The 24,798-nt window shown below is 46.9% G+C and overlaps 1 protein-coding gene across 3 annotated transcripts in view; it reads right to left on the bottom strand.

The window, feature by feature from the left end:
* nwk (FCH and double SH3 domains nervous wreck) overlaps window positions 1–24,798 on the bottom strand; it is a 126,826-nt gene that overhangs the window by 95,593 nt on the left and 6,435 nt on the right. For all 3 annotated transcript variants that reach the window (XM_089567055.1, XM_089567057.1, XM_089567056.1), the window contains exon 3: window positions 10,168–10,213. In XM_089567055.1, coding sequence (XP_089423181.1) covers window positions 10,168–10,213 — 46 coding nt within the window. The remainder of the gene's footprint in view (window positions 1–10,167; window positions 10,214–24,798) is intronic.

Here is a 24,798-nt window from a genome sequence, read left to right on the forward strand (position 1 = left end):
CAAATTGCAAAGTAGCGCTAGTAATTGCAGCTGCCGTCGTGCAGAAAAATAGCGCTACACACTGCGGTTCATTTCGACAAGCGCCGAGGTGTACAGCCTTGCTCAAAAGTCTCCAGGCCATAAGCCGTGTATTGGGGCACTTTCGGCATCCCTGACACTTCGCTTTTCTGGAGGGTGAGAAGAACTTTCGTCTACACGCCTCCTGAATTGTGCAGTTTCGGAAGCATGTCAAGAGCCAACATCCCAAATTAGCCTCTGAACTTGTGACATGGAAACTTGGCCCAGGTTTTACGTACACCCACGGATTCAGCGCCGGCGGCCAGTGACTTTCATCGTGCACGGCCACAATAAACTTACAGCGTACTGTAAAGTGCTGCTCCGGATGCCACACGGCCTTTATCTCCCTGCCTTTTAAAGCGAAGCCTCTGGAGACGTTTCCGGCCCTGCATCCTCAGGGATTTACCTTGACCTGCGGGACGACGCGACCTTCGAAAGGGTTCTCGCCTTAGTGTTAACGTGTGCTCTACGCACGAAAGCCAGCGCTGCGATACTTGGTACGGTTTTCCTTGCCTTCACTGTGCTGCAATTGAACTAACATCCTTCACGACTATCGAGAAATGTCACAGAGTGAAACGCAGCGGAAGGTAGCGCCGCCTCGCGCCACGGTCGACAACCTCAACTTTCTGCAAAATCAGTAAAGTTTGAGGAAGGATGTGACGCACTCACCGCGAGTATTCGCCCCGGACAAGGAACTACGTGCAGTCTATCCGGCTTAACAGCCGGGATTTTAAAAGGCGTTGCTCAGACGGGGAAAGGAAGGTCGGCTTTAAGCACTTAACAACAAGCACCTTTTCCTGGCGCAATTACGCCCGACAAATGCATGGTCTATGTGGTCAAGCCACAACTACCAGGCCCGCGTTTTTCAGGGAACGGGCGCAAAGAAGAAACGGAAGCGGCGAAACACCGGATATTGCGTTGAAGAGGAGTTTCCGGGCCTAGTAGCTGACGTCAGTTCAAGCACACGTTTCATTACATGGTTATAATTTTCGTCGACAGCAGTAAAGCCTCGCACCTTCAGCTTGGTAGGCTTTGCGCTGACACCATCGAGCGACATGCTATGCTTTCCTGAGTGACGGCCCCTCCCTATTGGTGTAAGATACAATGGCATAAAACAGCATACGAGTTTTAGGAGGTTGTTAACCAATTGATTCTCAGCACTTAGGGTCGTTTTGCTAGGATTTACAGCTGTGTAAACGGGCGCGTGCTGCTGCAAGGCGAATGGACATTACGCAGAATTGTTCCGGGGATATGTGTTGATTGAAAAGCTTGAGTTGCTGGCGCTGGCTGCTATCGGGCCAAAACTGAACGAGAAAAACACATAAACCAGAACACGGATTTCTTCAAGTTTTTGCGTTCACGCACGCCAGACAGTGCGAGGCAAGTGTCAGCATGTTATCTCTCTTTTACCACTGTCGTCTGCTCCTACCGCTTTTTTCGGGTCCACCTGGAGTGACACAACTACCGCATGTTTCTTTTGTTCATAACCCTCCTCCTCTTCTTACTCCCACGTATTATTCACTCTGTGATTGTTGTTCCAGAAACGCAAAAGGTGCCCGTGAGCTGTGCGAGGTCACTGCATATCAGAGACACCCATGATGTCGAAATTATTCCGGAGCAACGTTCATGACTAGTGATACGCATCGATCTCACATTGATTTGTGTAGCAAGGTGTTTCCGCAGACAGAATCGAACTGCATGCTGCATCAAAACGCTCATACAAAGCCCAAAGTCGGCTGCCGTTTTATCTTGCCCGTCTGTGTTTCACTACGAATCGATACTATATCGCGTTTCGAGCCACAGTCCCACCTTTGATTGCGGTGCATGCAACTAATAAGGAACTAATAAGGCGACGGGCGGCTGCCCGAACAAAGGCAGCTCGCCTCCCTAACGCCGAGGCGCGTATTACGAGAAGGGCAGCTGCCCCCGACGGCGTCGACGCAATTACGCCGCGCTCTAGCCGGGCTCTGCGGGCTTCTCTCTCGAGACGCGGGCGAACAAGGATGGATGGCCGGCGCCAAGCTGCGCTCGTTTGCTGCGATTTGCGCTGAATGCAGCGCGCATTGTCGCCCTAGCCGTGGCTGGCGCGGATATGCCGTGGCCGGAATATTGCCGCGTGCGGTTCCTTCCCCGCAGCGGCGGTGTCCTTCGTATTCGCCTGGTAGCTGGTTTCGCCGAACGCGCCGGGATTTCACCGCCTGACTAGGGCGCACGGCGGAAGCGTGCACGCATCCGCGCATGCGCTGTGCGGCGGCGTTTTTTCACGAACGAATCATCCACGAAGGCTAAGAGGCGTGGTGCGCCACTGGAAAAGTCGAAGGCGTTTCAAGGTGAAGAGAGCAGGCCGACTGTGTATGAGCTGTCATCTCCGTCTCTGTCATGTGCGCCTGAATAAGCCGTTTCCTGGCTTTTTTTCTGAACATGCGTGCGCCACAACGTACAGGGTTGGTCAAAAGTCCTCAGGTCACAGAGTCAGCCTTTCAGCGGTATATCCTGACATTTAAGACGATAATAACACAATGAAGTTTCTCGGAGGTGAGAATAGTACTTGTCATATACCCTCCACAGAGATTTTGAACTTCGGGGGTGAGGGGTCGTAACTGCCCGACTATTCTGTTCAAAGAAGACCCTGTGGCCTGGGAGCTTTTGAACAACCCTGTACCTGCTTAGCATTTGAGTAGTACATGTCTCTAAATTATGTGCCCATAGCAGTAGACGAAGGGCAGAATTAAATTTACTTGATACGCGAAAGAGATAAAACATTCATTGATATCATTCATATAATTTTTTGTATTAATGTCAATGCAGCAGAAATGCAGCTCTCCCGAAGAAAAAGTAAAATACTCCTTTAATTTCTCGACTCCGGTAGTGGCAATTAACAAATAACGGTATATGATCCACAGTAATTTACTGTTCTCTGAATGGAACTTGATGTTTTTCAACTAAAGAAAGGTGTTGTTTGATAGACCTAAATAAACGCTTAAGAACCTTATCGAATATATTTATAAAATGTCCGCAGCAACTGGTCACGAATCTCATGGGGCAACAATATTTACTAGAGCAATATTAGACAGAGCAATAAAAACAGAGTGTTTCTGATTAGCTAAATATTCATGACGCGACTCGACTTGACGGCAGCTGTATCCAAGAAAGCCGTTATGGAGACGTCATTTCCTTAAGAGTTACCGCGTATGCTTGGACATAAATACTGCTTGATATGAAAGCCATAATTAAGCCGCTCCTGCCACCAATTGGCAGTTGAGAAAAAAATTATTATAAAAAAAATTGTTTGTTTCTTCTACTTTCCTCAAGGACGAAAGTTCTGGTCTATTTCAAGGCGTCATAAAAAGCGATTTTCTATGAAACTTTTCATCAGTGCTGCGAGGAACGATCTGTCTGGAAAAGTTACTTTCTGAGTCATTAAATGGAAGATAAATTTGACCACAATAATTCTTCAAGCTTCGAATCGTGCCTTAGCTTTATTCCGCCAACGCCGCAAGATCCAAAAAACTGAACCCATTGAGAGTGAAGAGTTGAGCGACACAGTGGTTGGAATCCTGCTGCTACCCGGCTGCTACCCTGTGGCTGGACCCGGCGGTGACCCTCGATATTCACTTTGGCGAGCCTCATCTACAGCTAGCTGCAAACACAACTCGACATCTATAGCGGTAATGTAGAGGCAACTTTTCGCCGAGGAGCGTCAGCTCTACTGCTGAGCGAAAGGCTTAACGGCAAGTTGATACTCCAGTTCGGAACGTGCTTCTTCTAATAATGCAATAACATAGCCAGGGCGTATCTAACACAAACAGTGGCTTTCCTGCAGGTTCAAAACAGGGCCCGCCATTAATCAAAGTCCTTTTGAAAGTGGCTCTGCTGAGGCAAACGATCTTGACAAATAAAACAACGAGGGGGCTGGGACGTAATCCTCTTATCTTTCCGTCAAATCTAAGCGAAAATATGCCCTCGTCGCTGATGTTTGCCGCAAGCAAAAAAAAGTAAGCCAAGAGTAGTGGCCAAGCTGTATTCTTCGCGCCACGGCAGCTATGATCGCAACAAAAATGGCTGCATCAAAAGCAAGAAATGGAGAGGCGTCACTTAGGCTGTCCCTCACTCTTTCCCCGCGCGGACCGCCTCTTAAATTTGAGGCCGAAATTGATAATCGATACACGCACCGCGTCCTTGGGCCGACTGCTGCAAAGCGCTGGGATGAAGCTTACAGGACTGCACCCTTATAGCGTGAGGCGCCTCAGTTAATGAGTGGTCTGGGTTTCAAAAGTCTCCGAATTAATAGCGTTTCACGTCCCCACAGCAACAGCGACCCTTCTAGAGGGGCGCCGTATGCAATAAGGTGCTGCTCTGGATCAATTTTTGACCACCTGGGACTCACGTCCACACACTAAGAACTAAGAGCCGCGACACTTGCAGGGAGCTGCACAAAAAGCCACACTATGCAGTGCTTCAATAGGAATAGCGTGTCTGAGAAGCAAAGTCGCAGTACAAATTGGTTGGCCTATACCGATTGGTTACCTTGTTCTAATGACAAACAGTCAACGATCACTGAAAATGGAGCTTGTATAAGCTAGATAAAAACAAAATATAAATAAACATAGGTATTTCTGCCACAGGCCATTTCACAAGGAAGCTGCAGTGACGTCAGTGTTCTTTTTTGTTTGTTTGTTTGTTTTTTGTTCGTTTGTTTGTTTGTTTGTTTGTTTGTTTGTTTGTTTGTTTGTTTGCGGATGCCTGAGGCTAGACTCCGGCCCCGTTCGTTACAACCTGTGATCACGGAGTCGATGATTGTTTTGACGTCATCGTTAACGGCACCAGCTTGAATCCAGTGGTAGGGAAAATTATTCCGCTTTTAACTCCGAATTTCTCTGCAGTAAATACGTTTCTCGCTGCCGAACAAACTTCAGGAGAGCAAGAGAAAGCGGAACAGTCTAATTTTACTAAATAGAAATCCTGGGCGATGTCCTCCTCAGTGCCCCCTTCAAGATAGAAACGGTTTAAGCTTGAGCTGCCCTCCGAGTGGCTAGACTGCTCTTCTCAAAATCTTAGTGCTGTTCATTGAATCTAAAGGCAGAGGCGAATCACTCCATGTTAGTGATGGAGAGGGAAAAGGTAAGAAGGGTACACTCTAAACACGAATACGCCTACATGGGAAAAATACTTTGGCTCTCTAAAGTGCTGCAAGGCGAAAGCGTTTCCTGGCGCACTGTTTGTTTTTATTTGCTTTTTATTTTTCATATTTTTTTATTTTTAGTCTTTTTCTTGTTTTTATTGTTTAACTATTTTTATTTTCACATCGCATTTTCCTTTTCTTGGCTTTATTTCTTTTATTTTATTTATGAATCATATGCATTCACTAGATGCGCCTTTATTCATGCTGGAACCTTGAGCCTTCGTGGCGGAGTGGTAGCGTCTCCTCTTCAAATGCCAAAGGCCCTGGTTCGATTCCCATCCTCGGCGCAGTTTCTTTTAAGCAGTGACGCCGCAAGGCGGACAAATCTGCCGACGCGTCTGTCGACACGGCTGCCGACGCGTCTGTCGACATTCCTGCCGACGCGTCTGCTAACGACAGTATGAGGCATTAAAGGCTTTCGCCTTAATAAAAGGGAAGTAGTTTGTCCTCTAGAACTACCTTTAATAGAAACTAGTTCGCTAGAGTAAAGCTTCCTCCCTTTTTACTCCTTTCTGTTTATAGTATAGGGAGTTAATTGAAAGCAGACCGTGTTGATTGGCAGCCGGATTGCGGTTACCAAGCATAGATGTTAGTTTCGGACTTGGATTGCGAAACTCTGCCGGTGAACACAAATCACCTTGACCTGGAAGTCAAACAAGAAAGACAAATGGCTCTTAACACATGACAGCCTGCCCGCCTGTCCTTTTCACAAAAGGCAATGTGTAAAACGCGTATCGAGGAAAGGTGCATAGACCGCATGCCCTAGCACCAATTAACTGGACCGTCAATCTTTCGTAATTGGTGCGTCATATGACTGCACATACCACAATAAACAGCTGGCAGAAGGCACAATTATACCCACGTACTTTAGGCCACAAGAGTTTATAGGCGTGTTCTAGGACAAAAAAAAAAAAATCGCTGAGGCTTAGCTTAGGTTAAGCCTGGTCAGATGCGAAGCATATTGTCGCCGAGTTGCATATCGAGCACGCCGCTTGGCTAGACGTTCTTCACGCTCTTCATCAGTCTCTGTAGCACGCCGCAACTTTTGCTTCTCATTCCAACGAGCAGCCCTGTCTCCAGGAGGCATCTCTATCCCGTGTACGCCTAGCAGAGGCAGGCGCACCCCCTTGTATGCCGCCGCTCCAGCATCACGTGTTCACTACAGCGCACCTAGCGGCAGAAGCAGGAAACACATTGGTCGCGACGCCTCGCGCGATGGCGCTAGCTGGGCCCCCGTTTCTCATCTGCTGTGACGTCACGCACCACGTGGTCATCCTTGGTCACGACGCCTCGCGCGACGGCGCGAGTTGGGCCCCCGTTTTTCGTCTGCTGTGACGTCACGCATCCCGTGGTATGACATGGAGGTCACGAAAGGTCAATGGTAACGCATAAAAATCACTGCATCGCTGCCTTGTGACCAGCCTCCTGATAATGCAACCAGCTGATGGAGCAGGCTTGTTCCCGACACCGTCCGACATTTCAAGCGATTGGCTTGCGTGACTGCTTCTAGATAATTTTTTTTCCCGCTCAGCCTCATTCCGCAAAAACTTTCTGGCTGATAGTGATTGCATACAGCGCATTTATCTGCAAAACAACACTTCGGCTACGCATGGCACTCCAGCGGGACCCGCAAGTTTGCATCGGACCACCATTCTGAATCGAAAATGGTTTGCTAGAGAAGGGACGCTGAGCGAGTTGCCATGGCATAGCACAGGAAAGGGTTTCGAAATAAAGCTTCGAAATATATGCAGTCGCTGTGAAAAACAAGAATTCCACTTCAAGTGTCAGCGGAGTCGTTAAAGGTGCACTGAAGAGGAATCTGAACTCGTATTTTTACCGCTGAAACTCAATCTACAAGGTCCTAGCGCTCGTAGAAACTTCGAATTTTTTCCCTGTGCGGCCGATTTCCTTAATTTAAATCGGATTAAATGTCCCGGCTCCCGCCCGTTTTTTTTTTTTTTAACTTGCCGCAGACGGTAGGAGCAGTGAGCCAGCCTTTCAGCCAGTCCCGTGGCGGCTTGTCGCTCTGCCATCGACGGAGTGATACGTAGTGATCGGCGAAAGCAAAGAGTCCACGCGTATATTTATTTCAGTGGGCCTAATTTGCAGCTATGTAGCCTCTGACTAGGTCTATTTATTCACGGAAACCGAAAAAACAATATAAAAGTGAAACCAAAGCCGCCACGCGACTGCCTGAAAGGCACTCCATGCGGCACTCCATCTGCGGGGAATTAAAAAAAAAAATGGCGGGGGCCGGACGTTAATCCGGTTTAAATGAGGGAAATCGGCCGCACAGAGAAATAATTCCAAGTTTCTAAGAACGCGATCGAGTTCAAGCGGCAAAAAGACGAGTTCAAATTCCTCTTCAGTGCACCTTTAAAGTGTGGCGGATAACGGCACGCGCCTAGCAACGTTTCTGTCGAAACGATATTTAGTTGGCGTTGCCGGCGTTACAGACACTCTTGTTCTCTCGCTCAGAGCTTCAAAGAACCAGGACATTAAAGGGATTGCCCTGAAGAGATCCGAGGAAATGCATTTAAAGAAACTCTTTTATCTTTCGGCGAGCTACATCAAGTCTACTAGCATTTGTTGAGTCCTGGTGCTTCTACTGTTCTCGTGATGCTAACGCTGGCTGTTCGTTCAACGCCATTAAAGGGTCACTGAAGGCAGCTGCATAAAACTTCTCTCCATGATAAAACTTAACTGTTCGTTTATCTGTGGCTATCCAGATGTTTGTTGGAAAGCAAAATTCGCGTTTGTTGCTGTGAATTTCGGATCTGAATATGAGAATTTCTTTCCAGCTATTCGATTCAAACTCACGTCGTCAACAGCGAAAAAATGTCGGTGACCACTGCTTGGAAGTGAATGACGCTGGGAGCCGGAAAAAATGTCACCAGAAAAAAACGTCTCCAGAAGATACGTCCCCGGAAAATACGTCCCCGGAAAAAATGTCTCCGGAGCATGCATACGTCCCCAGAAAAAAACGTCCCGATTTGCGAAGTAGGAAAAAATTTCCCGAAATGGGTGACATCAAACGTATCGTTAAGCCGCCGTAATATGAGCATCCGGCCGCCTCGCATGTGTACATGCATGCAACTCGCATGAGGCGAATATTAGTAATTTGCCGGTGGAAGGAGTCACTGACCCGTAAACGCAACGGCTTGGTCAGAGCAACGCTAGTGTGGCAGTGGTTTATCGCTCAACGCTTGGAAGGTTTGCAACAAAACACGTGATGGGAAGGACATCTTAATACACAAAGTAAATGCAAGCTAAATTGCATTGGTTTTCACCCTGCAACTCGTTTCCTTTTACTGTCGTCACATTTCACTGCTTTTATGTTACATCATAGTTTGTAGATTTAGCACTGAGTAATACTTGTTGGGGGGCTAGTTGGTGCATGTTTCCAGAAAATTGTTGTAGCGCCGAAACAGACAACACACAGGAAGCTATACGGGACAGGCGCCTGTCCCGTCTGTAGATTTAGCTTCCATGTATTTTTGTCTGTGGTGTATTTCTTTGCTTCCAGCTGCACTTCTTCACCGTGATATCAAGGCTTTGACTGCGTTTCTTCTTGGCAAGCTGTAACATTGCAAGCTACAACGATTACAGATGTCGGCACGGAAGCGACTAAACAACGAACAGATACGGGGCGTCCATGAAGAGCAATGATGGCGGCGAAAGGGAAGTGGTCGAGAGCAAGTGCGTCTCTGGATCGTTCGGCGCTTCAGCGAAGACACCTGCAGAAGTGCTTTTTCTTTGTATGACCTGGACTGCATGACCATGGCGCAGTCTGGTACTACAAAATACTTCATGCTTACATCTATTCTCAAATCCAAAGAAGGATCTAATAAAGAGGGCAATTTACTGTCAAGTGGGCTCCGGAAAAAATTCTTTTCTTCACTTGGGGACAGTTTTTCCCAGACGGTGCTTCCTCAGGGGACCTTTTCTCCAGGGACCTTTTTTCCGGGGAGATATGTTCCGGGGACGTTTTTTCCTGGGACGTTTCTTCCTACACCCAATGACGGTATAGCTAAGACTTAAAGATCTCCGTTGTAAATCCATCTAGAAGTCACCGAATGACGGTATAGCTAAGACTTAGAGATCTCCGTTGTAAATCCATCTAGAAGTCACCGCAATTTCCTTGTGAGAATAGCTGTTTGCGGCAATACCTGTATCTATTTTTTTTTTCCTCCAGCTTACAAAACTCAGTTTTCAATGAAAGTAGCCACTTTTCCATTAAAACGTGGAAACCTGTCGAAAAAGCTCAAAATGAATTTTTGTACTCATCCTCTTAACAAGGGAAGTTTCCGGCGAATTTTGCAGTAATTACTGTTTTAGGCACTTCAGAGCAGACAACTGGGCTAATTGGTTAAGTTTCGTGTATAGGCGGCATGCGGTTTGTTGGGTTTAGCTCCATCAACAATGCCGAGCGCTTATGAAGAACCTCATGGTGTACGCAATTTCGGACTGTCCACTCTTGCGCCGTTCCTAATTTTCTCATACACACACACAACAAAAAGAACATGCACTATGCTGGAGTTGGCGTAACCTAAAACGAAGAATGCTGGTTTACACAAGACCTGATGACGACCGTACCGCCGATGCTATCCAAATATTTACGCTGTATGGACACGCACTATGCCCCGCTATATTATAGGTGAATAGCAGCGCGACATTTTCTCGAAATAATAAGGTACAGGGTTGACGAAGCCGTCTGGTTACCGCGTTTCGTGGTCACGTATTGGGTGCACGGGCTGCAACATCCCATAGCGAGAATTTTCGTTGAATATACTGGAAGCTCGCATAACACTCACGGCGTCGTTATACTGAAAACTTACCCAGTGCTCTATGGGCTACTACCCATACCGAACCGTTGAGAGCAAAAAAAAAAAAAAAAAGAGGCATAGCCGAGTCGTAGTCTCACTCACATTTCCGTACTCTTTTTCGATGGTCGCCCGGATCTTCGTGAAGTTCCTGAAAACGAGAGAGAAAATAAAGAGAGGGACGGAACAGAACATCAGCATTTGAGCCAGTGAAGGTTCTTCAAATATTTCTTTGCGTCTCTCCGGATATTCAAATCTCCTCATTCACGTGCACCCCTCCACCTAGATATTTGTATTTTCGTTTCGTCAGCGTGAGCCGAAACCACAGGGCACTTTCACATGTTAAATGGCTGGCCCGTGCGTGGACTCCTCTTTCTTGGAAAAGTAAGAAGAGCCTTTCAGAAGTTTTCTTTTATTTTTTCAGCTCTATGCCTTCTCAAATGCCTCCTCGCAGAACACGCTAAAGTATTCTCAATGGATGCGTAAGAAGCCGCTTTTTTTCCTCTGTGTCGTTTCTATTTCACGAGGCGAAGCGTTTTTCGTGCAAAAACAAAGAAAGAGGCAAGGTAATTTGGGATTGCATATCCTCTGCTCGCATGTCTATCTGCGATTCGAGGAAGTAATCGCTTTCGAATTGCCCCGACCTTCTGATGCACGCCCGGCGTCCTCCCCTAAAAACACGGGAGCCGCATTTCCTGTTCTCGGAAACTTGGGAAAGGGAAATACGGTTTTCGTAAGCCCGATTTGCCACAAACACCAATTAAGAGCCGGGGATTTCGACAGGAAGAGACGCTCGCAATGTTTTATGTTCATGAGTTCTCATGTGCGCTCCCAAGTACGCTTTCATAGCATCTGCTGCAGTAGAGAAATTTTTTCAGAGTTTATTCAGGAAAAAAATGTACGCGATGTTAACGATTCAAAGTTTTTTTTTTTTTTTTGCTAACAAGAAACCGACCGCTGAAGCTTAGTGGTTAACGCGCTGAGCTAGTGAGTCGGAGGACGCGGGTTCAATTCTGACAGCAGCGACTACGTTTTCATGGAGGTGAAACACTAAAGACGCTTGTATGCTATCTGATGTCAGCGCCCGTTAAAGAAACCCAGGTGGTCTAAATTAATCCGGAGCCTTTTACTACGGTTTGGTTTATGTATTTTAACGTCCCAAAGCGACTCAGGCTATGACAGACGCCGTAGTGGAGGGCTCCGGAAATTTCGACCACCTGGGGTTCTTTAACGTGCACTGATATCGCACAGTACACGGGCCTCTATAATTTCGCCTCCATCGAAATTCGACCGCCGCGGCCGGGATCGAACCCGCGTCCTTCGGGTCAGCAGCCAAACACCACAACCACTGAGCGACCGCGGCGGCCTTCCTCCACTACGGCTACGGCTTACCCTAACAGCCCATGTGTTGCTTCGGGACTTTAAAACTTCATAATTTAATTTTGCTAACAAGAGAGAGAGTGTGCAAAATTTCATTCGTTCGCTGCACTAAGCCTGTAGCAGTCCTCATGCCAGTCACCAAAGCCAGTTGGGCCCCCAGTTGGTGAGAGTTGAGCCCTAAGCTCTCCCGATATCGGAGTTGCAGGGTAAGATATAATGGGAGACTTAAAGGCAATCATTTCACCCCCCCCCCCTTCCGCCCCTTAGTTCTACGTTCTTCGCCGCCACCTTAATACATTCCTAACCTCTACCCGTTCATTCCTTTACCGTTTCCATCTCTCCCCTGCTCATCTAAGCAGGTCCTTTTTTCCTGGTTTTCTAGGCTCTCAAAGAGTAATAAGCAAAACACACGAAGTCAACGAGTTTCAGCGTTTTACGAAGGCCAAAGTAAAATTTGGCTTGCACATTACCCGAAGAAACATCTCGAAAGATGCGCTATAGTTAATCTCAAGGGAAAACGGCAGGGTTTCTTTCCTTTTGATTGCCCCGCCGGTTCTCATTTTTTTCTGATCACCTGCCAAGCTTCTGGCAGTAACTTTATAGCCCGGAGTGACTTTGTTTTTTTTTCTAGAAAATAAACTCTACTTCATTTAGTGATCTATGGAAATAATCGTTTGTCAGCGTTCACAGGAACTGCTGAGGAGCGTTAGTCGAAGAACAATATCACTTGCCTCCATCATGGAGCCGTATTATGTAAATTATTTTTTCTTCTTTAATTTATTTTGCCTCTTTTGCTTTGGTAAGCCACAGCTTTGACCACGGCGCCGGCGAGCGACATTGATTACCGGCTACCAGCCATGGCCTCACAATAGGCAATGATAAAGGGCAAAAGAAGGCAAAGGATAAAAAAGAGATCCCAATATATGGCTCTTGGTTTCGCCCCGAAAAAAAAATTCTTTTTAGAGGTATACGTACGCAGGTCGGGAGCAAATTCTCATTAATAGGAAAAAAACGGTGACCTTTGCTTTAATGGCGCAACTAAAACTCCGATTAATTTTTGCGGTGTGTATATTTTAATTTCTGCGAAAGATGACGACCACTACATTCAGCAAAAAAGGTGAGGGAGGCACCACGCAACCACGGATGATGAGTGAGAGACAATGAAGAACAGCAAGAGCCCAGATTTCAAGCAGACAAAGCATTTGGTTTCCTAGCCCACATAGCGTGAGAAAAAAGAGGACAAGGAAAAATACGAGCAGGTAGACGGTGAACAGAACGACAACCACTCGCAATTCTGTCATTTTTCTCTACGGAACACGATCCGTTGCATGGCAACAGACGATTTTTTTTTTCACGGTAAAGAAAATGGAAAAAATAAACACCGACTGCAACCTGTCAGGTTAGGTGGTCCGCGTGTAAATTGGGTGATATACTCGTAACATAACCATCCGTCTTACATTATTTTTCTCCCTAAAAAATGCTACTAGAGAAGTTAATGTCGGCGCAAACCTGACCAAACCCTCCTCACCTGCGACGCAAAAAAAGAGATCATTCCCGAACAAAAATAAGCCGAAAAGAAGCTAGTTCAAGAAACGGCGTCGGGCTGCACAGAAAGGGAGGGACAGAGACGGAATGGCTCCGCAATTTCGTATGCACGCGCGAGCTGCCGTTGTTTCCGAGCGCGATGCAAGTGAGCACGCAGTACGCTGCCGACAGAGCTGCAACTCCGCCCCCTCAGCAACAGCAGCATCACTCGATGCCCTCTTTCTCGGAAGAGCAGAGCAGCGCGCAAGTGCGTTTTTTCTCACATAACCTCGCCGGGCTGCGGCCAAGATTGAGAACCGTGGCGCGCGCTTCGGCAAACGAGACACGGCGGAAAGGGATCCCTCGACGACGGGTTGAATTTCTTTGCCATCCATTATGGCGAGTCGCCCATTCCTTCTCCTTCTCCTCCGCCTGTGTAAACGCGAGCAGTGGCACGAGCCCAAGCCGGTCCGCCCTCACTATACGCACGAAAGTTACGAGAATAAATTTGGTCCTAGTTTTTCTTTTCCCGAAGCGAATTTGCACTTTATTTTTTCAGTTTTGTGTTTGTGCAGGCTTCGTCGTCTTCGAATCCAGCCTGATTAGGGCGACTTGTGTAAACTATGGTGCAGAGTAAACTGCAGACCGGATGCACAATGACGTCAGGTCGGAGCTGGCACCCACACGCTGCAGTGTCCAGTGCCGACACCTGAGAGAAAGACAGCCAGTAGCTAGCCAATTCCATGCCCGTACAGTTTTGCGAACTCTGCTTTATATTCAGACGGAAGAAGAAGTAATGAGCACCTCATAAAACAATAAGGATTTGTTATTAAAAAGAAAAAGTGCTCGCAGACCAATCATCTTTATTAGCCCGTTGAGAAAATAGTTGCTCTAAACTTGTACCGCCTCCACTCATGAGAGCGGGCACACCCAGACCCATTAAAATCCAAGTGAACGTATGGGTTTAGACCTTCGACGTGTTGCAAAAATAACACGCGACAACAGATGTCGCCGTGTCGCAATCGTTGCAAATTTTTTTCGGTGTGTTGGTCGAGGTAAGCTTTAAATTTCTGCCGCTTCAACCTTGCGGCAAAGTTGACTCGATCTCAGATTTCTCGCCAATATAGGCTTAGAAGAAGGTCGACTTTTCTTTTTGTTGTTGTGGAGACAATCAATAAAGCAGAACCCCCCCCCCCCCCCCCCCCCCCCCCCCAAGAGACATACACACATTCTTGCTCCGACGAGGAAGGGAATTTTTGTGCTAGTTTATTGAACATGAGCCAATATACAGTGCAGGTCGGGTAAGGTTCAAGAAGAGCACGAGAAAATTGGCTCCAGAAACGCTGTGAATGAGGGCTTGGGGCAGCGCTTGCTTCTTGTAAGACTGTGTTCTTGTAAGACATTCGCACGAGGGAACTATCAAGCGGAGTAGTACAGGTGAATATACATCACTCTACGTGGATTCATTCATTCATTCATTCATTCATTCATTCATTCATTCATTCATTCATTCATTCATTCATTCATTCATTCATTAAACCTCTCACCGAGACACTTGATTCGGAGGCTCAGGGTGTAATCGCTGCACTATGGGCACGGTTGGTTCGGGCCACAAAACGGCGATAGCGAATATATTGGCCTTAAGCAGAGTAAACACGCTCCCAAGAAAGGAGGGGTTCTCTGGAAGAGATGAGTCGCTGTCTGTTGTTCGCCTAGAACTCACAAAAATAGCCTTTGTACTGGGCGCATCTCATCACCGAGCGAGGCCAATTTCTTCTAACGCGTTGCCACACAACACAGCGGGTGGTGGAAAGGCCCGCGGGCTCTCTTCGTGACGTCCATGCGTCTTGACCTTCTTCGCCACTGTACGGGCAGCTGGGCCAGAAGAGCGATGTCGATATCGATTGCCCCGCGCAGCCAGCACCAGGGATGGCAGCGGTTACTGGCGAGCGCAATGCTGCAAAATAAATGTGTTTGTCGGCGCGACACTCGAACGCGACTCACCCCTTCCGTGTTTGCGTTCGTGTCACTGTACTTCGTGACGCTATTTACGTGTGCCGACGCGCTTCAGCGTCCCGCTTTGGTCGTGGTCCCGGAAGTTACCACTATTTTCTATTTCGTAAAGCCTTCGCGTCCGCGTTTCGTCGCGGTTATTGCGCAGTTGCAAACCACATAGCTCGCAGAGTACACGTTTGCAATCGACGCACCTGAGTTGCGGCATCGCTCGGAGATGTGAACAATATATATACAAGTGACATCCTCGTAGTTACACCGCGCACTTGTAGTTTGCAAGAGCGAGTTACTAGAGTCGGGGTGACTGTTTACGCAGCGCATGAACATGACGGACGATCATTCGTTTCGCAGCCGCGTTTAATCCACCCCCATCATTCCAAAGCCTAATTAAACAGCTTACCACAGCACTGTAAGTTCTCTCCTATGACTTTTAGGGTAAACGCAATGGCGAGTGCGGCGACTGTCTCTTTCTTTCTTTCTTTCCTTCTTTCTTTCTTTCTTTCTTTCTTTCTTTCTTTCTTTCTTTCTTTCTTTCTTTCTTTCTTTCTTTCTTTCTTTCTTTCTTTCTTTCTTTCTTTCTTTCCTTCTTTCTTTCTTTCTTTCTTTCTTTCTTTCTTTCTTTCTTCCTTTCTTTCTTTCTTTCTTTCTTTCCTTCTTTCTTTCTTTCTTTCTTTCTTTCATTCTTTCTTTCTTTCTTCCTTTCTTCCTTTAATTCTTTTTCTTTCTTTCTTTCGTTCGTTCGTTCGTTCTCCCTTTCTCTCTTTCCTTCTTTCTTCCTTTCTTTCTTTCTTTCTTTCCTTCTCTCCTTCTTTTTTTCTTTCTTTCTTTCTCTTCTTCATTTTTCCTTTCTTACCTTGTTTATTCAGTACACGACGTACACCTCGGCCCTCAGAGTCTGCAATTTTGTCCGCATTTGCTCATTTAAGTTTATCACAAACGTACTGCAAAAGGAACAGTTCGGAAACACATTCGTATAGCATTACCGCTCCGGCTGTGTCGAAAGGGCTATATACTAGCAGCGTAACTCAATAGCGAGTGGTCAATGGGCCATCGCCGCGCTACATGGCACATCGCGGCGATCCGTTTATCCCCCTTCCACACACCCCTCGCCACCCACACGCACGCACGTCCGCACACAAATAAACAGATGTAGTTCAGATCTGCAACAAAAAACACGCACAGCCCTATTATGGTTCTCGGTAATACGAATGGGCAGCCCAGCTGAGGGCGGATATCGTTCGCAGACAGGTGCGGTATGTTGCCTTTAGCCACGACTGCAAGCGCGACGTTCAGAGGCGGATCTAGCTCAAGTGCACCGAAGAGCGCAGTCAACGTTGGTCGCCGCAGTAGGTACGTCCTAAAGGTGTCAAGCAGGTAAATGCGTTCTCTCCGGTGGGTACTGGCGTGTGCCAGCTACTTCGTTGTCTCCGGCACTTGGCCGGCGCTCGTCAGACGCGAGGAAATGCCTCCATTCGTTGTACCTCACCCCTCCCTACAAAAGCGCCCCCTCTAAGGTCGCACAGGAAAGAGGCACACTCCGATAACATGACTAGACAAGGCTTACTGCCGACAGTGTTCGCTTCTTTAAGTAACACTCTTGTTCTCGTTATAAGCAGCAGCTTAATGTAAGAGTGTTCGCATACGACATTACGGCAGCGCTACTTGTGCCTGAGAACGTCTCCCGTGCACTTGAAGTTCTAATGAGCAACACACGTGGAACGAATCCTCCAGTGGGGGAGGGGTGGTTGCGCACTGTGGCTTGGTGCTAAAGCGAGAGTGGCGCAACGGGATGCATCCATCAGCGGCCGCTAAATGTGCTCCAGATTCTCACATCATGATGGACGCCCCTCACTGTCCCACGTGAAGCAACGATCGAAGCCGATAAAACGGTGTCGCGCAAGAGCAAACTGAAGCTGACGTCAGTAGTGTAGAGGGCAGCACGTGTCCTGCACCTCCTCTTCTTGCGCAAGTGAAGCGTTCAGTCAATTTCCGGGCCTGTAACGCCATGGCTGGAACGAAGTGAAAAGGCTCCCACACATTATCCCCCGCTTTAAGCTCGAGCAACGATGCTTAACATACCTGTTACTGCACCTCATTATCTTTAGTGTAGGTACAGTCCTGAATATAATTGTTTTAACATCATAGTACGCGTCCAGTGCCGTCTAAAGGCGCGCAAATTGAGGTTGCAGGGAAGGACATTTACACTCTGGAGGACTTCTCAGGTTACTTATTTACTGCCGATAAAATTCACGTGCAACCGCCGCGGTGGCTCCGTTGTTATGGCGCTCGGCTGCTGACTCCGAAGACACGGGTTCGACCCCGGCAGCGGCGGTCGAATTTCTATGGAGGCGAAATGCCAGAAGACAGTGCACTGTGCGATGTCAGTGCACGTTTAAGAACCCGAGGTGGTCGAAATTTCCGGAGCCCTCCACTACGGCGTCCCTCTTAGCCTTAGTCGCTTTGGGACGTTAAACCCCATAAACCAAACCAAACTAAAATCGGCGGGCAGTAGTTTGTAACGACTTCTTTATGTGGCTCATACTTTTGTCCTTTATCAGTGGTCCTCCCCACGTGCGGCGTCCAAGTTGCTGCAATGCCCAACGAGCGAACAAAATCATTCGGCGGCTCTGGTTTCAAAGGCGGATCGGGTAAATAACAAAGAAACAAAAAAAAATAAAAAAATAAAACGGGGACGAGATCGTTACAAAACACGGCCTCTGTTCTCGTTATTATTACTCCAAGCGCAATTTACAGAGCTCTTGGCAGGTCAGAACACCTAATTATTGGACCCTGACCGATGGGGATTGTAAACGATAGGATACGGCACAGCACCGGTTCATCACAAAAAAACACTCGCTCGTGAAAAGCGTTATCGGCATTCGGCCCCGGTTAGCCATATAACTTTCGCAACGGTGAACATTTTTAGCGAGACGGATGAATGGGCGCGGTAACGGGCAGCCCCTTATCTCTGATCCAGCTCGGACCCCGAGCTTCAGACGCAGGCGTTCCTCGAAAAGCACACCTCGAGTTGCGTCACGATCGCTTCTGACCGTCCGTCCAAAAATGTTTAACAACTTTCGCCGTCGGGCTGCTCGCTTCACCGTGCCTCTTTCGCTCGTATTTATAGAAGCCTTTTAAACAAGCTTTGGGACCGAGGCTGTGCTTGTTTTACGCTGTCTTCGTTTACTTTCAGCTCAAACCTGCCCGCTTGCACGCACCATCGGATATATCGATTGCGCTCTCAGCGCAGAGACGCGTTTTACAGTAATATTTGTTGGAGGGTGTGTTTCGCATGAGGCCCCGGATTAGCTGGGCTCGGAACGTGGTGATGAAATACGTAGGCTGTACAACTGATGGAAAAACCTGGTCGGCCGTCGTGGAAGCATTTTTGCTGAAGACTGTGCGCGTGCGGATATTGCGCGTCCAGCTTATTTTATTGTGAGATCCCTACACCACCCACTGACCTTTCACTCTCTTTGTATGTCTCTAGTTTCCCTCCTCCTTTTTCCCACACGGAGTAGCAGACCGGAGATATGCTACTTCGGCTGATCACTACAACCTGCCTCACATCACAGCCTTTTATGCTGCACCTGATGGAAAGCATATATTAAATAACATTTTCTGTGCTTTGTCCTGCCATAGGCACAAGTCATCAACGTAGATATCGCAAATGGTTTGTCTTACAGACCTGAGTTGAATCTGGGGCTCCGAGTGAAATGCAAAGTGGTCTCTTTAGCAGTAGCAGTTCAAGTAATTTCGTTTAGGAGGCAACGGCTGAAGGCAGGCCGCGGCTGCGCGGTAAAGTTGGGTAATGGCGTAGCACATTTCTTTCCATGAATCGAGGCGCCTGCAGTGAAAACTATCTCTCGTAAGGAAAAAGTCAGTCATGAAGCAGCTTTGAATATTAACTGCGTATTATTCCTGTCATTTCAGTCTGAAAATGTCCGTTTGAAATTGTGAGGTAGAAAGCGAGCCGCGTCATGTGAGAGCCCCAAGGAGTGGGCTGCTAGGAAAGCTTTGATGCATGTATGCATCTTCCGCAAGCCCTACCTTCAGGTGCAACATATCTTTACAAATCGGTATGAGGAATAACGAATCTTCTCCTTCTTTCTTCTTTCTTTCTTATTTCAGCATCAGACGAAACACAGAGCCTGATGCAGGGACAGAAGATGGGACAGCACGTAACCAGAAAATTCGGCGGAAACCAGGACTTAACAAAGGGATTACATGGAGCCAGTGACACTTGACCAAGCGGTCCGTAAGTAAATGTTTTGCTTGCAACCGCTCTCAACACCTTTACTTCACGTTCGAAACGGCACTAGCAGAGCATCGGTCTGGGATAATTTTCGACCCCATCGAAATGCATCGAAACAGATGTACTCTGGAAGAGAAAGTAGCGCGCCCTAATCCTTTGTGCACATAAGCGATTTGCATGATTTAATGCCCAACCCGGAGTTCTAGTTGATCCGCTTTGCTGTGACTCCAAAAATGTTTGCCGAGAGGTAAGAGGCTGAACGCGTTCGGAAGAAGGGAAAGGTAGAGATTAATTTTGGCCTCTTCGTTTAATCTTGAAGGAACGAGATTACTAAACTTTCCAAAGAAAATCTTGGAATGATTAATATTCAATTTTCTCATACATCCGCGGTGCATATTTGACGTAAGCCGGTGTTAAAGTTTATTTATTTATTTATTACTCAATATACCACCAAAGGCCTTCTTTCCGAAGTATTTAACACGCGGGGGGAGGGGGATAGTGAACAGCTCAATATTAGGAACATCAGGAATTGGGAAGTTAGCCCGCTGCTCTGCGATGAACCATGAATCAAAATGATGTACACATGAGAACTATGTGAACAATTACTCATTTCAAACAATAATCATTAAACAAGTGAACATTTTCACTGTTCGGCTACGCGGAGCGCGACTACATTTTCAAACGCCATCTTTTCATTCAATTCACGTACGAAAGCTTGCATTGCTATATCATTTAAAACTAAATATAAAGTTACCGTTTTCATTACTGACGCTATGAAAACCAATCTAAGCTCCCGAATTAACCAAGTCAGACGGCAGGTTTTCTTTTATAGCTGCATATTAAACATTTCATCCAGTATGAAGCAAAGTAACTGAACGTTCTCGTCACAAGACACAATAGCAAATCGCGGAGAAAAAAAAGAAGGATTAAACTTATTTTCGCATGTCCGTCTGCGCAAGAAAGAGTCTTTATCTCATTTCTAGCTTCCGCCATCTTCTCGGCTCGATATGCTGTCCGCAAAGACGACACCCGGCAACACGCAGAGGCGAGGCTGTCTTTCGCGTCAGTTGACTCCACCGCTGACGCGATCCAGTAACGACATTTTCGTAGCCTCCAGCCCCCTTTCTGCCGTCCCGTCTGGAGCAAACAGGTTCGTCGACTGTTTCCCATCGGCGACGCCTCATCCAATCTTTAACGCTCATCTCCGCAAGACGACGAGGACGAAACGAATCGTTCTCGCCGATCCAGCGTCCCGGACCGACTTCGACGCGCCAGCACAGCGGCCAACGTTTGCGCCCGCAAAGCAGGCAGAGCAAGAAGACGCAGAGGCAAATCCATATACTCTGCGTACACCCTCGGGGCTAAGAGGAGGGGAACGGGAAAGGGGGAGTAGGGGTACCAGGCGGCATTTGCGCAGCGAAATCGACCAAAAAGGAATAATAAAGACCGTCGGACAACGGGAGCAGGGCGACGTCGCCTGTTATCCCCTCTCCCTCCCTCCTTACCCCGTCCTTCCCTCTTTTCGCATCTCTTCATCTGTCCGCTGCGTCCTTGTCCGCAGAGTTCCATCACTGCGGCGTCCATTAAGCTGCCGGCCGCAACCGGACGCTATGTAAGCTAGCAAGCCCTTTCACTCTCCGGCTCCTCTTTCTTCCATTCCCTCTCCCTCCCTGAGTCCGTCACACGTGACTGTTGTCCTTCTGAAACTATTTAGTTTCTTCTGCGTTATTCCATCTTCTTTTTTCCCCTTCCATCGCTCCCAATTCAATTGGAGCTCGGCTCGGATAACACGTGCCAGCGGCTGAAAACGTGGTTAGCATCTGCGATGTTAGCTCTGCACTTGCTGCCTCCGTCCCCAATCTCGACAAAGGCTTGCTTCCCCACAGAAGGAGGCGGTGTAGGAGGAAGGGGAGAAGGACGCTGTTGGGGAATTGGCTAAATCGCAGCACGCGGAGAGTCTTTCGGCGACCTCAGAGTCTTTTGTCTCGGCCACCCCTCAAGCTCCCCTCACTTGCGCTCGCAGTTCCGTCGTTTCATCGCGACTGGCTTACTTCCATTTGTGTCCCTTTTGTCAGCTCGATTCCCTTCTGCTCTGTGGCTTTTGAAATGTCTGTGCTCGTTGGTTGGAAATACTGCAGCGCCTTATTCTGCCTGATATTGACCAGAGAAGCATACTAAGACTTTTTTTCCTACCCCCTGTGAAATGTGTTCTTATTTAAAATCAATGCGCATCTAACTCCTCCCCCCTCCCCCCCCTCCCCTTTTTCGTCTACTGATGAACTTACCCATAAAAGAAAATTAACGACTGCCTTTATGGTCGGATGCGGCGCTGGTGAACGCTCTCAAGGCTAGGCATTGTGCAGATCCAGCCATAATATTACGCATCACGCCTCAGCAAGCAAGCTCTTGTCAGGCCTTACTTAACTAAAGTTACGAAGTACGTTATGCATATGTTAGCATACGCCATTAGTGCGCTCGCGTTTGAACTCAGTAAACAATTATATCTTCTGCACGGAACGAGAAAAAATTCCAGACACCTAAGTGTTCTTTGTAATATTCTAGGAGCACCTACAATATACGTGGTATGTGTGGTTTAACGTCCCAAAGCTGTAAATGGCCCATGAGAGACTGTAGTGGAAAGCTCCGGATTAATTTACATCGCCTGGGGTTCCATAGCGTGCATTGATATCGCACAGAACACGAGCGTGTTTGCATTTCGCCTCCATAGAAATGCATACACATTAGGTTCAGCAACCGAACGCTGTGACGATTGAGCCACCACAGCGGATACTCGCAAAGTTACGCTGCACGCAAATCAAGCACATTCAAAAGCCGAAAGCGAGACAGCTGTCGCCGCCGTACTCAGTTGATACAGCGCTGCACACGACATGCAGAAATAGCGGCATGAGATTCTACCGGTGCCACGCGAGATTTTCTAAAAAATTGCTTAAAATGATTACATAGTTTCCGCCTCTAATCAACACTCTATCACAAAAAAAAGTATTCCATCGTGCTTTTCTCGATTTCAGCGGCTATTGGCTTCTTTTGCTCATAGTTCTACATGTTACGCATTTGAGCTAGACGTCTGTGCGAAGCACCATGGTGCAAGAATATATTGTTACACCGTGGAAACACTAACCGTCACTCGCTGTGTCTTTGTTTAGAACAGGGCTCCGTGCATAAAAATCCCCGAAAGCGCATCTTTCAAACCTGTGTGAAGATGAAAACTTCCCCCGAGTTAATCTGAACAGCGAATAAAGACAGCAAAAAGTGAAGTGTTTTTTTTTTTTTTTGTGGAGCGGGAAAAGTTATTGATTGCTCTGCGGATTGCTATGCCTGTTTAACCTCAAGCCTGAATTGTACCATAGAAAACTTTGCCCGCTTTTTCCCCAGCCAAAGCAGCCGTATCAAAAGTCTTTGTGGTGGTTAATGCAAAGAAATTAAATTAGGTGAGAAATAATTTTTAATTACCTGGGACCCAAATTCAAACTTGTTTTATGTTTCATATTTTTTGCACAATGTCATACATTAATTTCTCATTCAACAAACGTCTAACCTTTGTAGAGGTGTTCCAACAAGAAAAGAGGTTAAATGTCTCTGACAACCTTTCTTTAGAAATTCCTAAGGAAACACAGTTAAACGTAGCTCGTACAATTTGATTAAGAAATTGACACAAAATTACGTTAAAATTTAGCGCCACAAAGCAGCTGGACGCATCATGCCTTACAGCTAAAAAGTAATTAGGTGTCGCAGCATCAAGTTTACGCTACCAGCGCTGTGTGACTGATTACTAACTTTCTGTGAACACAGGGGCTACAAAGCACGTGACTCTGTTTCCCGTTCAGCCTTCCATGTCATCGCGTAGCGATGTAGCACACAGTGAGGCGGAATGGCATGTCGAAAATCAGCCAACCAGGCTGTCTAAAAGCAATAGTGGCCCGAGAAAGATTGAGGTGGGGCGAAAAAAAATATAAAAAAGGCAAAGGACGTGTAGGCGGGAGAATGCCAGAAAACGGAGGAAATTTATCGAAGCTTTAAATGTGTCAAGTGTCAAGAAGAGGGATGTTGCTCTTGTTCTCAGGAATAGAGCACTGCTTCCTGCGCCTGTGTTTACAGCTGTTGCTCTCATGTTGCCCCGAAACTTTTCTCGATATTGTCTTGTGGGAACAACGAAAGCAGAGCCACCGGCACTTAAAATCACCAAAATTTTATCGTCAAAACTGTCGAGGAAAATGCAGGCGGCCATTTTCATTTTTGTATTAGGCAAATCAAACGGAGTAAAATGAGGCTGCAATGAAATATAAATGTGCAGTGTGTCGGAGTAACAAACCTTTAAGAGCCTAGGCAAACTCCGTTACAAGAAAAATACAAAAAGGTTTCAAGCCATAGCCATTTCTACAGTTTCATTGTTACACTGTGGCTCAAGCAATGCAAAACAATTACTTAGACTAAAGTTCACTTAACTACATATTCTCTAGCTGGGTATGCGCCTGCTACTATGTGCACTCAAAGCGCAATGACTGTTGTAACAAAAAGATTCATGCTTCGCTTGAGGACCATGACAACAAAGTTTATGTTCATTTCCATTTACCACGACTCTGTGCATGTGCATGTTTTACTGTCAGCACTCTCATACTCCGGAAGTGCAGAGAAAGCCGGCCTGCCTCCAGACTTTTGTTGCAACATTCTCAATAGCCGCATAAAGCATATAACGCAATAGACAGCGTCATTCAAACTCCAGAATAGCAAAGAAATAAGCGAAAATCAGAAAAGAAAAGCCTACGCAAAGCTAAAAAGAATTCCTGATATTACCTACTTTCCATCTGCGAGCGTATATCAGACGCCATTGTACTCACAATGCCGATACTCAGAATAAAAAAAAAAAAGAGAGAGTGCTGGTTCGAGACATCAGCATACTGTATGAGCCTGCCAAGCCAGTGGCGGCCTTGACGTCCTACTAAACGGAAAATTCGTGTATATTTCTTGCTGTTCTTCGTGCAGCTTTCAGTGACGATCGACGTTGACGCCGACACAATATGGCACTCATCTTTTTTTTTTCTTTGAACCATGTTATCGTGCATAGGAGACACCACAAAAAACGAAACTCCAAAAATATCGATCAGTCATATTCCATTCAGAAGCCGGGAGTAAAAGCCTGAATATGAAATCCGTGATTCTATGCATTCCACGTATCTTAGAATAATTAAATCCCGCAGTCGAGCCCGTTTCCTGGAGGGCCGGAGGCGCGGATTGTTATATTTGTTAGCTTTCTTTTGTCTCGTTTAAATTTTATATAGAATCAGATTTCCCTCTTTATAATATACAGTTCTTCTTTCGATTTAGCAGCCTGAGACACCTGGTTCGAGCAGACAGGGCATAGTCGATTTTTTTTTAAAGTAATCTTTCTCGGCCGGATAACACTTTTCAGTTTTATTCTGTTAAATATTCCTGTGCCGGATTCAACGCCTATAATTATAAATGTTTGCATTTTTAAGCTATCGTGGCGCGATGCCCCTTCGTTTGCTAGGCGCTTGAGTCGAACCGCCTTCGACACCGTGAGCCCC

This window comes from Amblyomma mixtum, chromosome 1 (assembly GCF_055824585.1).
Source record: "Amblyomma mixtum isolate Tamu chromosome 1, ASM5582458v1, whole genome shotgun sequence".
Taxonomy (NCBI): Eukaryota; Metazoa; Arthropoda; class Arachnida; order Ixodida; family Ixodidae; genus Amblyomma; species Amblyomma mixtum.